The sequence below is a fragment of the Bos grunniens genome, chromosome 18 (assembly GCF_055505025.1).
Source record: "Bos grunniens cultivar Pamir isolate PY7600 chromosome 18, Bosgru_T2T1.0, whole genome shotgun sequence".
NCBI classification, from domain to species: domain Eukaryota; kingdom Metazoa; phylum Chordata; class Mammalia; order Artiodactyla; family Bovidae; genus Bos; species Bos grunniens.
In genome coordinates this window covers 5,652,122-5,668,517 of record NC_141182.1, presented here as the reverse complement: position 1 = coordinate 5,668,517, position 16,396 = coordinate 5,652,122, and the positions used below count along the sequence as shown (strand labels likewise).

The 16,396-nt window shown below is 44.7% G+C and overlaps 1 protein-coding gene across 21 annotated transcripts in view; it reads right to left on the bottom strand.

Moving 5' to 3' along the window:
* WWOX (WW domain containing oxidoreductase) overlaps positions 1–16,396 on the bottom strand; it is a 907,382-nt gene that overhangs the window by 643,048 nt on the left and 247,938 nt on the right. For all 21 annotated transcript variants that reach the window (XR_015145280.1, XR_015145282.1, XR_015145281.1 and 18 more), the window contains one exon: positions 4,426–4,611. Coding sequence is in view for 16 of the 21 variants with exons in the window: in XM_086350012.1 (XP_086206138.1) it covers positions 4,426–4,611 (186 nt within the window). In the remaining 5 variants the exon portion in view is untranslated. The remainder of the gene's footprint in view (positions 1–4,425; positions 4,612–16,396) is intronic.

Here is a 16,396-nt window from a genome sequence, read left to right as displayed (position 1 = left end):
GGCGCTGGGGACAGTGGATGTCCCGCCGGGCAAGGGGAGCCTTGTCAAGGAAGACAGCCCCTCCGGACGCGCATGCGGATGAAAGCCTGTGCGTAATTATCTGAGACTAGACTCGAACTGTGCTCTGCACAGATGCACCGTTCCAACAGCTACTGAACTTCCAAGAGTAGAGCGCCACAGCTACGTAAGTGAGGAAGGGGTGTGCTTTGGGATTCTGGGTGGGGGGAGGGGGGAGGTGGGGCTTGACCCGAGGCTGGTGGCACTGGAAGCCAAAGGCCACACACCTGCCAACAGTCAGCAGGTATGAAGATCCTGGTGGAGGGTCACGCACTCCAATGACTTTCCGTCCCTGGAGTCCTGCCAACGGGCTGACACGTTGGAACACATGCTATATTAGCTTCACAGTCATTTTGCCCCTACATTACAGGTAGGTAAGTCCACTGAGTTACAACATACGTATGCAGGGAAGTTATATTATTTCTGAATTTTATTTCAACACAGTGATAAGGTGTTACAGAACAGCTGTCACACACACACACACACACATAAGGACTGCTGAGTCAAGGATACAAGGGTCAAAGGTACGGGCCACTTCCCGGAAGTTCCACATGCTCTGGGAAGGAAAGAACATTGAGGCTTTAGACAACATCTAACAGGTACAGAGTGAATACAGCGAGCTCCGCTAACTCTCTGCTGTGTTCTCATCGCCCTTCTTAACACCCTTGCTTAACCCAATCCAGCTCAGGTGTCGCTTCTTCCAGGAGGCCCTCCCTGGCTAACTCTTCCTTGGCTTGCTATCACAATGATTTCTTGGGTGGCTGTGAGGGACAGGCTGAAAAGCCACGCAGAGCAGATGGAAATGAAGCGTCCATTTTCCAGGACCCGGTCCATCGTACTCCTACTGTTCAAGGACCTGCCACCCCTGCAACATGACCAGCAAGGCAAGCCAAGCCACCCTGGCACTTTGTGCCTCTCTTCTGACCATACAGACCAATCCTCAACTGCTTCCAGGCCTAGACTGTGAATTCCCGAGAGAGGGACCGTGAGCTCCTTGAATGTTGCCTATGGCATAGAGTGGGGATTAAATACAGTACTAAAAAATTGAACCCATAGTCACGGGTTCATAATTCTAAATTAAGAGCCAAGTTCTCCTTATCACAAAAAGCTTTGTTCGAGCTTTGTGTGGAAGGCAAGTTTTGCCACTGGGTTCAGATGCTTTATGTTTTTCATGAATATTTGCAGGCAGCACTTTCTCATGTTGAGAGTGACTTCCTCGCTTTGGCTTTTTAAGGCTAATGCAGACTTGGGAACACTGGGTTAGATTCAACCCCTAAGAGGAGGTAGGTGTGCCTTCCTAATCCCCAACCTAGAAAGGAGGCCAAAACAAAACAGAACCCACCATGATGAGAAGTTAGATTGAACCAGGTTGAAGGGAAGTTTCGAGATGGAGAAGCAGCTATTAACACTAGGCCCTCCCTCTGCTTGCCATCAGCAGAGCCCAAGTTCCTGCCCCGCTGATCCCCTGAGCAGTGCACTCATTTCTAAGGCCTGATTAGCTTGTATTGACAGTCCTCCAGGGAGCGGGGGAGGGTGGGCAAGCTTTCTGATTCCTCTGAGCTGGGCCCTGCTTCCTGAAAAATGACCACGTTCACCTCTCAGCTCAAGAGGCAGCAAAACAAGTCTGCAAAGGCTGCCTACCCTGTTTTCCAGCTGAAACATCGACAAAGCCAAACAATAAAGTCTTAATAGAGTTCTCCTCCTCCCAGGACACTGACATGTTAACACTTGCTCTCTGGACAGTAACATCTGCTGTTGGAGAAGTCCTCTATCTCGTATTTCTCTAAATACTTCTCCTTTATTTTATTTTTTTTAAACAGAGGATTTTTAAATAACCCAAGTAACATAATTAGGCTGGATTCTATGGAGACAAAAGCTACTGTGTTCAAAGAATAGGACTGAATTTGCATCCGAGGCTGTGTGTGTGTGTGTGTGTGTGTGTGTGTGTGTGTGTGCTGTGTGTGTGGCATCCTGGCACTCCACACAGCTGCAGCCCTTCAGCCAGCTCTCCACTCTTTTTATTCTATTTTAATTGGTATCTGGAAAATTTTTCACGGCAAGGAAGTTCTCATTTTCATAGGGTGGATTTGAGGTATGCAGAAACTCGACTCACTTGTTCTGATTCCAGATAAGTAACTAAAATACAAGGACGACTCAGGGAAGCTAATAAATATTTTGCCTTGGGGCAGTCTGGTATAACATTTTCTGCAAACATCGGACTTTATTTTTCCCCTAACAGGGGTCTTGACTCCAACGAAGAGATTCCGCCAAGGTTTATGGAGGTAATTAGACACCAGCCCTTCCGTTTTATGACACGGTTTTAGGGCTCTGGGTCCTTGAGCAGTGAGTGGGCACTCTCCCAGGCCTGTGTACCCAGTGTTCGCACTGGCTCTGGGGTGTGGCACGTGGGCAACAAACAGACGAGCTTGGGAGGATTAACATTTTGTATAAACACCCTTTAATATGGGCACAAGGTTGTCGGAAAGCAGAAAACCAGCGTCCAGCACCAGACAGGAGCGGGCCTGATAACACGCACTTCAGGAAACTAAAATGGAGTGAACTCAAGAGGCCAAAGCCCTGCCTCCGACCCATCTATTCAATGAAATTAAGATTCGGATCTCCAAGGTAAGCACGAATTACACTGCAGTTAAGGGGAGAACAAAGACACCACATGAAATAACCATGTCAGATCCAGACTTAGAAGGGAAGCAGGCAGCTGACAATTCCATAGACTCGCCCATTAAATACCAGCTCATTTAAACCCATCCCGGGGTGCCCTCCACATCTGGCTAAAGACGGGGACTAGCAGATTCATCCCCGCGCCTACCCCCACGGGGGCCTCCCCCTCATGCCTGAGCAGGGCCACTCCACTTCCAGGAACCTGGTCTGATTTGCAAAGATAAGGATGTCCAGATTTCGTTACCACCTCATTATGAGACGCTCCGTGTCTTTTAACACGGGGGAGGATTATTACCGGCATTTTCCTTTCATTTCGGCCGTCATAAATTTCAAACGGTAAAAGTAAATCTATCTGCAGCGTGTCACTTCGACCATAAGCCCCTGTGTTTGGGAGTGATAAACGGTTCAGGCTAACCCTTGGCTGGTCTCTCTCTTCCAAGTCCCAGGGGTTACATTTTATGGAAGCATGATTAAAAAAAATAAGCTTCATTCTGGGTCACTAAAACATCTCAGGACTTAAGTCGGAGAAGAGGAAGGGGGGAAAAAACAGGCCCTGGCACGTTCTTTTTCTCCAGCTACTTTGCTAGGAGTGAAAGCCCCCATCCACACCAGGAAAATCTCCATAATGTGTATTAAACTCTAGCCTCACCCGGCAGTTCCCTCATCCTCTCCCGGTACTTCTCTCGGTTGTTTATCCAACTCTAGAAACAAATACGCTGAAAATACGAGGAAATTTTCAAATGCCTTCCTAGTCGACTGAATAGTCTCCTAATGGTAATAGAAAAGAATTGCCATCTGATGTTTTAATTGAAATTTTAACCAAAAGAGGCATGGCCAGATTTCTAATATGTTCTAACTACAGTCCTTTCCTTTCTACAATTACACAGCTAATGTCTGCATTGAATTCCCTAATTTCTCATTATAAAACAATTGGATTTCATCTCGCAGTCTTTAATTGCATTGTTTCTACTGCTAGAATAACTCACATTCTTCTTGGTGAGGTGGTGAGGCTGGAGAATGACAAATCAATAAAGGTCAGGCATTCAGATTTAATCAATTATTATTCCATCTCGAAGCAAAATCAATGAGGGCCTGAAGTATAGTTATAAAAACCATCTACCGTGCTATCTACACTACCCCTAAACAATCGCCCATCATCACAAAAAATAAATAAAACCTTGATAAGTTCAGGAGCCAGGTTGAGTACACACTTTTTGGAGAAGCACTAACGAAAATTATCTTCAAAAACAGAGGGCTTCCCCAGTGGCTCAGTGGTTTAGAATCCACCTGCCAATGCAGGAGACAGGGGTTGGATCCCTGATCCGGGAAGATCCCACGTGCCTTGGGGCAACTAAGCCCGTGCATCACAACTTTTGAGTATATGCTCTAGAGCCTGGGAGTCGCAACGACTGAAGCCCGCACGAGGCACCTACTGAAGCCTGCGTGCTTTGGAGTCCATGAGCAAGAGAAGCCACTGCAGTGAGAAGCCTGGGCACAGCAACTAAAAAGGAGGTCCCCACTCGCCACAACCAGAGAAAAGCCCGCGCAGCAACAAACACCCAGCACAGCCAAAAATAAATAAAATTATATATTTTTTAAAAACTCAAAAGAAACCCACCAAGAGCCTGGGGCAGGGACCGTTAGCTGGAAGGAAGAGGGCCGTGAAGAGAATGCCCCATTCTGACCCACCTATGGGACTCCGAGGAGACCACGACGACCCGGGCAGGCGCGGAGCGGCACAGGACGTCCTGCAGGAGCTGGACGAGGTAGAAGTGGCCCAGGTGGTTCACCTGGAAGGTGGTCTCCAGGCCGTCCTTTGTGAGGGTCCAGGGGAGCCCAAACACAGCTGCGTTGCACACAAGCACGTGAAGAGACCTGAAAAATAAAACCTCCCGGTGTTACGCAGACACAAACACTCTGAACCAAGGAGATCCATGCTCCCCGCCCCCTGGGAATAACCATTCTTCACTATCTTGCAGATCACAGGCAGCTGGAAATAGGACACCTTGGAATGTCACATCTGAGACAGTTCTGCTGGGGAAGGCCTTCAACTCTCAGTGGGTGACTGTGCTGAGCCGCTGGGGACCACGGGGTTCTCACAGGCGAGACTTCCATTGCCAAAACTGAGACCACACTGGGCAAACTGGGAGGAGCTGGTCACCGTGCTTGGAATACAGGTTCTACCATCTATCTGAATCTGTGCTTCCTTTACCTACTAAATGAGCAGACTTACTTATATTTAAATTATCTTGTACAAAGCTGGTAAGACTGCATATTCCCATGCCATGGATATTAAGTTGAAAATACTTAAATCATGTATTAATATTTTCATTATATCATGAAAACTAGGAATATCTACATTACTTCACCCAGTAATCCTATTTCCAAGCAATGGGATACATTGGAGTGGCGGGGTTAGGGGCGTTCAAAGGATAGCAACTCATACCTCTAAAGGAAAATACATTATCATTGATAATGTTTAGAATTTCCATTGAATGATGACAATATAAAGCAAAGTAATGCTTAGTAATTTTATTAGTTATTTTTTTTAATGTATTTATTTTTAATTGGAGGATAATGAAAATATTGTACTGGTCCCCACCATACATCAACGTGAATCAGCCACAGGTGTACGCATGGCCCCTCCCTCCCACCTCATCCCACGAGCACCAGGCTGAGCTCCAGGCCTGACACACGACTTCCCCTTAACTGTCCAGTTTACACATGGGAAGGAACATGTCTCTCAGTTTGTCCCACCTTCTCCTCCCTGCTGTGTCCGCAGTCTGTGTTCTATGTCTGAGCTTCTATCCCTGCCCTGCAGGTCGATTCATCAGTACCATCTTTCTAGATTCCATCGTTAATAAACAATATTTGCCTTGCTGTTTCTGACCTACTTCACTCTGTCCCCCATTCTGCCCACACACGGGCAGACGGTTCCTACAGCCAACCCTACCCACTCCATATGCCCCTGCTTCTGTACTGGGTTAAATGGTGGACCCAAAATATAGGTTCACTAGGAACCTGTGAATGGGACCTTATTGGAAAAAAGGGTCTTTATAAATGTTGATTAAGTTCAGGATTTTGAGATGAGATCACTCAGGAATAGGGGAAAATTAAATGCTACTGACAAGTGTTCTTACAAAAGAAAAGAAGGGCAGAAGGCACACAGAGAACACTCTGTGAAGACAGAGGCAGAGACCAGAGAGATGCATCTGCAAAGCAAGAGGGGTGGACGAGTGCCCACCGGCACCAGAAGCTGGTGAGGGGCGTGGACGGGACCCTCCCCCAGAGCGTCCAGGAGGGACCAACCCCGCAGACACCTCGGTTTCAGGCTTTAGGCCTCCAGAACTGGGATAAATTAAATTCCTGCTTTTCCGTAAGCCACCAAGTATTCAGTAATTTGTTACAGCAGCCCTAGGAGAAGGTGATGGCACCCCACTCCAGAGCTCTTGCCTGGAAAATCCCACGGGTGGAGGAGCCTGGTGGGCTGCAGTCCATGGGGTCGCTAGGAGTCGGTTGGACACGACTGAGCGACTTCACTTTCACTTTTCGCTTTCATGCATTGGAGAAGGAAATGGCAACCCATTCCAGTGTTCTTGCCTGGAGAATCCCAGGATCGGGGAGCCTGGTGGGCTGACGTCTATGGGGTCGCATAGCGTCGGACATGACTGAAGTGACTTAGCAGCAGCAGCAGCAAACTAGTACAGTTTCCAAGATTCACCCTCAAGGGTGAGTAATAATTATATATATATATGAGGTGGGATTATTAAATTGTGTATGAACTCGAAACAACTTAAAATTCAACAGCAGAGATTAGATAAATCAGCAATGATTAAGTCAGAGATTCCCAAACTTCTCAAGTCAACTGAAAAAGCAGGAAATTAAATGTTATATGTCTGATGCATATCCCTCCCTCCCCCACCAAAAAAAAGATTTTTATACATTCACACAGCAAAACAGGAAGTAAAGAAAAATGTTAGCTCTGCCTGTGTAGGATTTCATTAGACTGCTTACCTCTTATTTTTATGGTTTTTGTTATTGTTCAAATTTTCTTTATATGCATGGATTTCTTTAAAAAATTACTGAGATGCAATTCAATTCACAAGGCATACAATTTATCCTTCTGAAAGTGTGCAATTCAATGGTTTTTAATATATTCACAATTTGTGCAAGCATCATCACATGTTAATTTTACAATGTTTTCATATCCCCAAAAAGCAACCCCATATCCATTAATAGTCACTAACCACTCCCACCCCCAAGACACCATTAATCTGCTTGCTATCTGATAGATCTGCCTATTCTGGGTATTTCATATAAATGGAATCACACAGTACGTGGTCTTCTGTGGCTGACTTTCTTCATTACACCTAACGTTTCCAAGGTTCATCATGTTGTCGCAGGTTATCAGCTCTTCATTGTTTTCTATGGCCAAAACCTACACTGCATGGATACATCATGCTTTCACTGAACTATCTGCCAGCTGCTAGACATTCCAGTGTTTTCCATTTTTTTTGCTACTGTGAATATTACTGCTATAAACAGTCATTTACAAGTTACTGTGAAAATATATGTTTTTTATTTCTCTTGAGTATATGTATAGACATGGAACTGCCGGGTCATATGGTTAATTCTATGCTTAACTTCTTGAGGGATTGTGGGACTGTTTCCCAAAGAGTGACTGTACCATTCTACATTTCAACCTGCAATACATTACAATCCCAGTTTCTCCACAATCTTGCCAATGTGTGTCATGATCTATTTTTTTTAAGCCACCTTAGTGAGTATAAAGTGGTGCCTCAGTGTATTTTTATTTGCATTTCTCTAAAGGCTAATGATGCTGAGCATGTTTTTATGTATTTATTGGCAATTTATACTTTTGGAGAAACACCTATTGTCTATTTAGGTGCTGAGCCAATTTTTAATGGAGGTAATTATCTTATTGATTTATAAAAGTTCTTTATATATTTTGGATAAGAGTCTGTTATCAGCCCAATCTGCAAAATTTCTCTCTCATTCTCTACGTTGTCTTTTCACTTTCCTGATGGTATCACTGACAACACGAAAGTTTTAAATTTTGATGAAACACAATTTATATATAGATTGCCAGAAGAAATATCAATAACCTCAGATATGTAGATGACATCACCCTTATGGCAGAAAGTGAAGAACTAAAAAGTCTCTTGATGAAAGTGAAAGAGGAGAGTGAAAAAGTTGGCTTAAAGCTCAACATTCAGAAAACGAAGATCATGGCATCTGGTCCCATCAATTCATGGCAAATAGATGGGGAAACAGTGGAAACAGTGTCAGACTTTATTTTGGGGGGCTCCAAAATCACTGCAAATGGTGATTGCAGCCATGAAATTAAAAGACACTTACTCCTTGGAGGAAAAGTTATGACCAACCTAGATAGCATATTCAAAAGCAGAGACATTACTTTGCCAACAAAGGTCCGTCTAGTCAAGGCTATGGTTTTTCCAGTGGTCATGTATGGGTGTGAGAGTTGGACTGTGAAGAAGGCTGAGCGCCGAAGAATTGATGCTTTTGAACTGTGGTGTTGGAGAAGACTCTTGAGAGTCCCTTGGACTGCAAGGAGATCCAACCAGTCCATTCTGAAGGAGATCAGCCCTGGGATTTCTTTGGAAGGAATGATGCTAAAGCTGAAACTCCAGTACTTTGGCCACCTCATGCGAAGAGTTGACTCATTGGAAAAGACTCTGATGCTGGGAGGGATTGGGGGGAGGAGGAGAAGGGGACGACAGAGAATGAGATGGCTGGATGGCATCACTGACTTGATGGACCTGAGTCTGAGTGAACTCCGGGAGTTGGTGATGGACAGGGAGGCCTGGCGTGCTGCAATTCATGGGGTTGCAAAGAGTCGGGCACGACTGAGCGACTGAAATGAACTGAACTGAACTGAACTGATATATATTTGGCCGGGGGGGTGGTCACTTGTGCTTTTGGGCTTATATCTAAGAAACCACTGCCTAACCCAACATCACAAAAATATACTGTCTTTCTTCTAAGTGGTTTATACAGTTTTAGCTCTTACATTTAGGTCGATGACCCATTTGATCTAATCTGTATAAATAGTGAACATGAGCAATCTAACTTCATTCTGTGGCATGTGAACATCCACTTGTTCTAAAATCATTTGTTGAGAAGACTATTCTTTCCCCCACTGAACTGTCTTGGCATTCTTGCTGATAACCAACTGACCACCTGTAAGAGTATGGGCTCTTGACTCTATCCTATTATCTGCATGCTTATGCCAGGACCACACGGTCTTCATTACTGAAGCTCTGCAGTAAATTTTGAGAGTGGGAAATAGGAGGCCTCCAACTTTGTTCTTTTTGAAGCTTGCATTGGCTATTCGGGGTCCTTTATAGGCATGTATAAAGTTTTAGGATTGGCTTTTCAATTTCTACAAAAATTTCAGCTGCAGTGTTGACAGAGTTTGCATTATATTAGTAGGTTAATTTGGGGATTATGTACATCTTAACAACACTGTCTTCTATTCCATAAGTATGAGTATATTTATAATCATTTAGATCTTTTCTTAAAAAAAGGTATTCATGCAAACCGTATTATCACTGATGTCTCATAGGGAAATTGTTTATTTTTCTCTGTTGTCTGATCTATTTCCAACTTACCACCTACATAAAATCTAAATGTGGTGATGTGGTTGAGATCATGGGTGTTTGATAGGAATCATATGTTTTTCCCATATGATGCCCACTACAGTTGTCCACTCACAGCCCCTCAACAGCCTGATTGCTCTTAAGTAAAAGTGAAAGTCACTCACTTGTATCCAACTCTTGGCGACTCCATGGACTATACAGACCGCGGAATTCTCCAGGCCAGAAAACTGGAGTGGGGAGCCGTTCCCTTCTCCAGGGCAACTTCCCAACTCAGGGATCAAACCCAGGTCTCCTGCATTGCAGGTGGATTCTGTACCAGCTGAGCCACCAGGGAAGCCCAATTGCTCTTTGAAGAGGTGGGCAAAAAATGCTTTGAAGCATCTGGTCTGCCTACAACATTCACCACATCCATTTCAACTCAAAGTAGAACTTACTCATCTGTAGCCAGGATAACCCATGCTTTTAAATAAAGCCATGTACACTAGAAAAAAATCTTGGGAGGAAGGGTGAAATGGAGAAGTGAATATATGATTTAGATATGCACTCCTTTCAGGTTGCATCTCAAATATTTGGTCTACTTTTTCAGAGTTGCTATTTTTTTTTTTTTGAATGTTAAATATGAGTTAAGCACTTGCTAAAAGCTTTCTGTACATAAGAACCCTAGATGACATGTGTTATTATCTCCATTTATGGTCAGGAAAAAAGTGATTAGAGGCAGATTTCCTATGGAAGTATCAGAAACAGGTAAAATAAAGATGCACATAAGTGAGCAAGAATGAAATATAACATATAACAAGATGAAATAAAAACAATCATCTGACTTCAAGAATACTACGCAATACTTTCTTTATTAGATAAGCTCCCTAGAATGGCTGCAGGAAGTGCTGTGAGAAATTCTAGCTCAGTCAATTTATTATACTTATGTGCTGAATGAGAACAGGAGCACACACCCCACCCAAAGATGTGACGGGCAAATGCCCAGGGTCTTGCAAGGTAGATGCCAGGTTCAATGGTCATCACTCCCTTTGTCTCTACACCCTTCTGTTTTAGCCACAAGAAAAAATAAAGCTCTCAGAGTTGATTTTTTTTTTTTCAGAGTTTCCTTATCTTTAAGACAGTCTGGGCATTTGGAATGCTGGCAGAACATTTCTCAATAACAACACCTCCTGCAGTTACCTCTATCCATGCCTGCACGTTGGCTCAAGGAAATACACAGGGCATCAAACAAAGAAACGTGCTACCGAAGACCTCAGTCTGGACACAGGAGCCCACAGAGAACCTGGGAAATCCTTTGGTATTTCACCAAATTTAAAATACGCTTCATTAATGTTAATTGCACAACACCAGAGGCAAAATACACACTGCGTACCTAAAGCTCATCCCCTCTATTAATTAACAACAGGCTTATGGAATAGGAAACTATAAAGTGCTAGACTTTTTTTTTAATTGTAAAGACACTTAATTGGCTTGTACAAAAGGAAAAGAATTCCTTTCACCTCACTTTAATGAGGTTTTTATTATTCAAATGGCACATTTGGCTCAGTTTTGACTAAAAGCCACTGCGATTCAAAAGGTTCTGAGATGATGAATATTTACAGACTATCAAAAGGAAAGTTCAAACTAGAAAGACAGAATGAAAACAAAAATAGTATCATTCCAATCCCAAAGCCGATGCTATTAGTCAGCATTTTCAAGGACTGATTTTTCCCCCCTTCTTTGATGGATTCTAGTCTGTAAGGGGAGAACCTGAGGGCTGTTCTCTGTGTGCACAGAACTGGAGCTTCCAGTGCAGGGGTGCTGCCCGTTCTCTGCAGTTAGTACACACCCACGGGGAAAGCGCCTCCATTTCTCTGGGCGTTCTCTGAGCACGCTGTTGGGAAAGTGACAATCCCTTCCTCCAGGGACAGTACGTGCCTTGGACCACAGAAGTTCTGCTTCATGGAAAAGAGGGTGGAGTTCCAGAGACTTGCCAGTGGGCATGGCTGATTGTCATCAGTGGAAATGACCATGAACCAAGGCTTCTAGCCAGAGTAGCCTTAAGTGAGACTTCCTACTGGAAGGAGCAGTGAATGCTGACAATAAACAGAAAGGAGTCGGAGCCCAAAGGCTTTAGACAGCTGATCTCCACATTTTCTTCCTGCACTCCTCCTTCTTAAAAATTTAGGAATAAGTGACATTAAACATTATATAATTGCAGGTGTGCAGCCCTCAAGCATGCTGTTCACTGACACTCCCCTGTCTTTCTGGCCTCTTCAATCTCTCTATTGTCTCATTCTTGCTGTCCATCAGGCTAAATAGATTGTTCAGACCAACAATTAGGAAAAAAATCAGGAAAGAAAATGGTTAAGAAAATGAACGAAAGGAAGTCAGATGGAAGAGAGAAGGCTGGAGAGAGAAAGAAATGTCTAGTTGACATTGGGGCTTTTTCAAGCTGCACGAAGCCTCGCTCTTCCCATTTACAGACCATGGTTTCGAAATATTTGTCTCCATTCAGAATCTCCTGCCTCGTCTGAATCTCTCATCACCAAGGTGACTGATTTCTGCCCCACCACCGCCCAGAATCTCTCAAAGAGGCCTGGGGAGCGATGGCTTCTGGGTCCTGGCACCCAACAACCTCCCCTCTGTTGAAACTGGACATCTCTGTTGCAAGGGCCCCGGCTCCTCCCTGGTTCTGGCCCTCTTGGCTACCTCATATTCTAAGACACAGTCTATCCTCAGACCTCGTCCTCATGCCACCGCTGCCTCAGCTTCTGCCTCCTCCAGACCTTCCTCTTCAACCAGAGTTCCACCTCCAACCGCCTTTCATTCAGTCTAAACTCTCGTCCTGACAGGAATTTCACACAGGCTGGAACTCCAAACAACACCTCTACGAAGGTGAACTTTACGCCGACAGCACCAGGCTGACATCCCTCCCAAGCTCCGGAACCTCATCTCTACCCACCCTAAACCTCAACTCTGCATCTCCTCTCCCCAGGTCCTCCCCGCTTTCTTGACTTCAGTGTTTTCGCAGAAGGTGATACTCTCCAGCCAGTCACCTGACGATGAAAACAGGGAGAAGCCAGTAACTCTAGAGCCTTCAGCTACTATTAGTACTTGTCCAATCCCCTTCCTTTCCAATGGAGCGGAAGTGTGATAGTCTGTCTAGATCTCATTTATGGGCCCCACTGTACCTATTTCCAGCAGCCAAAAGCACTGACTTGTTCAGAAAATCGTCCCTGAGGGATGGGTGCCCTCACACCTGGAAAGTCATGTCCCACACCCAGATGTCCTCCTAACAAAGAGGACCAACTCTGGGATCCATTCTCCAGAGCTCCCTTTCCATCAGTCTCCACCTATATAACACCTGTTTCCTTCATTCTCCTTCTCATTCCCCCAGTAAACCATGTGAGCAAACACCCCTGTCCCAAGTCTGATCTCCAGGGACCTCGAGCTCAGACAACCTCTGCTATTCCTTGTTTCTGCTTCTGTTGCCTTTAGCTCTAGTTAGTGCAAAAGCCCACAGAGAGTCTTGCCAACACCTTTGGCTTTTTTGCTTTGTTTTTGTTCAGTCACTAAGTCATGTCCGACTGTTTTGTGACCCCATGGACTATAGCCTACCAGGCTCCTTTGTTTGTGGGATTTTTCAGGCAAGAATACTGGAGGGGGTTGCCATTTCCTCCTCCAAGCCAGGGCTCGAACCACATCTCCCGCATTGTAGGTGGATTTTTTACTGTTGAGCCACCTAATATCTTTGTTGAAGCTCTAATACTTTTGGCTTCTTTCTTACTTGATCCAGCATGAATACTGGGACCATATGAAACACATTCTAAGAGTCAATCAGAGAAATTGAAATGCATAAAACTAGATTACTGATAATCAGTATGAGATATAATGTGTTAAACTCTACCAGTAGCAAAAATTTAAAAGAGATATTTTCTACCTTTAGAATTAGCAGATTTTTATAGTATTATTCTATTTTCATTATGTTGTATAAAGTTGGTGGGAATATACATTCCTGCAACCGGAAATGCTTTCTGTTCAGCCAATATGTTTGTGGTAATTTATTACAATAGCAAGAGAAAGCTAATAGAGTGCGGTAATAAACATTTGCTGTTTGGAGTCACTAAGTTTTGGGGGTAATTTAAGAGCAACAGATAACTAATACATGCATCATGCTACGTGAGAGAAGCCAGACTCAAAAAGCTAAATATGGAATGCTTCCATTTAAATAACATTCCAGAAAATGCAAAACTCTAGGGACAGGGAAAAAAAAAAATTCAATGGTTGCCAGGGGCTGGGTGTAAGGGGTGAGAATTACTTCACAGGGACACAGGGACAATTGAGAGGGTAAAGGAACTGCTCCGTATCTTGACTGTGTGACTCCATTACTGTGTGTGTGTGTGTGTGTGTGTGTGTGCGCGCGCGCGCGCACGTGCCACAACTCACTGAACCACACGACTACAAGGGTGAATTTCAGCATCCCTAAAATACACCGCAACGTTACAACGGAGGGGAACCACAGTGCGCTGTGTGTTTCTCGGGGCTCCGCCCACACCCCTGGGGTGAGTGTCCTGCGTACACTGGCTGCACACTTGGGCCCAAGTCGTCTCTGGATCTCTGGGGCCGTTTGCAGAGTGCCGAGCACCTGAGAGGCGATGACCAAAACCGGTGAACCTAAGGGAAGTCAAGTGCACTTGTTTCCCAAGTTCCCTGGGCTTCACGGTCCTTCCGAGGAACCAAGTTCCCAAGAACATTGACCACCGGGGGCAAAGAGCCCATCGGCATCCTCCATAAACACCCACGGCCAGGCTCAACAGTGCCGACTCTTGCGAAGGCTCACGAGTAACTGGCGACAACCCAAGTCCAGGGCATTTCACGTGCTGATTGTACATGAACATCAGCTTCCGAGGGGCGGCATCGCCCAGGAAGCCTGGCCCACAGTTCTGTCTGGGCCTTGTCCATTCCTGCATTACGTAACATTTTCCAGCAGAGGCCACAATGGGTGAGGACAACTGTTACCTCTTCCAGGAGACAACTGTCAACGATCAGGAGGTCTTTGTTCTCAGGGTCTTGCATGCGGTAAGAAGGAAGCCTGGTGTACACACCAGAATGCATACGTCTGAATCAGTGCCATTTCTCCAATGCCATTTTGTCTACAAGCCATGACACAGCCATACTTTACAACAGATTATGACATCAGAGATGGCAGAAGAAAGCACGGGAAAGTGGGTTTGTTCTAGTTGATTAATAAAGAGACGCTTTGGAGACACCACCAAACTGATTTTGTCTCAAGAAACCTAAGAATCAGATAACATAATTTCAAGTCTGAGAAACGAGAAGGGCATTTAAAAAGAGCCTGAGAGTCCAGTAGCAGTCCAGTGGTTATGGCCCTAGCTTCCACTACAGGTGGCCTGCATTTGATCTCTGGTCAGGAAACTAAGATATCAAAGATGCCAAAACAACAGCAAGAACAGGACCAGGTTAGAAATTAAATTTGGAGAAGCCTGGAAGGGAACAGAAAGAGAGTTAAGACCCAGAGAATCAGAGGTCACTGCCTGAGAGAGAGAGAAGTAAGCCCTCTAAAAAATAATAATAAATAAATAAAAATAAAATAAAAAGAACCTGAGAGGAGCCATCACCGGGCTGAGTCACAGTGAAGATTTGTAAATTGAATGGTAACACGTGCCCCCAAAATGAGGCAGACTCTCACAGGTTAAATAAACACCCCGTAGAACGTTAATACAACTGTGCCTTTGGGGGACTCCAGTTCAGACACAGCAGAAGAATGAGCTAAGTGGAACGTTATGTAAAGGGAAATTCTTTTTAGTTCCTCCTTGAAACAGAAGGGCACACCATCTGGGGCATCTCTCCAGTGAGCTGCAGGAATTCATACTATTTGGAAATACTCTGAAATTCAAGAGAGAGGGCCTGAGGATGCAAAATCCCAAAAGTAACTGTTGTTTAGTCTGACCTGGCGTTCAGCTGTCCTTTTCTTCCAGAAAAGGAAGAGGAAAAAACAAATTACTATAGAATTCCAAGGTGGATCCTTGCTTCAGAAACAAGGGCTGGTTTATTTTGAGCTCCAGGATGGCAGCATAAAAGTGACCACAGAAGTTCTCTCTGCAACTACACCAACCCAGGGAAGGCGCCTCAGTCTCCACCAAGTGACCTGCCAAGACCTCAACTGCCCAAACGGCAGCGTTCGTGCCCCTAGTAAAATTCGGAATGATTTCAGGTGGAACACAGGCAAACTTTAAAAAATGGTTATTTACTGGAATGCACTAGAAAAAAAAAATACATATATCATCAGCTCTCAAATGCACAAGGAAATAAAAGGCAATGATACGGACTTGCCTGGTGGTCCAGTGGCTAGGACGCCCCACTCCCAGGGCTGGGGGCATGGCTTCAACCCCCGGTCAGGGAACCAGATCCCGCACGCTGCAACTAGGTTTGCATGCCGTAACGAAATGCCCCGCACGGCACAACTAGGACCTGGGACAATCAAATACACACTATTTCTTTAAAAAATAAAGGCTTCCCTGGTGGCTCAGACGGTAAAGCGTCTCCCTGCAATATGGGAGACCCGGGTCCGATCCCTGGGTCAGGAAGATCCTCTGGAGAAGGAAATGGCAACCCACTCCAGTACCCTTGCCTGGAAAATCCCATGGACGGAGGAGCCTGGTAGGCTACAGTCTATGGGTCAGAAAGAGTCAGACACAACTGAGCGATTTCACTTTTAAAAAATACTTACCTTGCTTGATAGCTATGAGAATTAGAAAAAAACCTAAAATGCCCAGCACTAGCCATGACAAAGAGGGTACCTGAAACAGGCTTTTTTTTTTTTTTTCCCAGCTGCCTGTTTTCTGGACCTTGGGCTACACTTTGGGGACACAACAGCCAACAATAATGTAGAGACATGAAATATCTGTATAGTTGTCTCCACATTTAGAAAATAGCTATATATTGTTTCCTATGCCCTTACTCAATATCTCTGGGAGACGAGACCCGGAAAAAATATGAAAGGAAATAAAGTAAGTAAA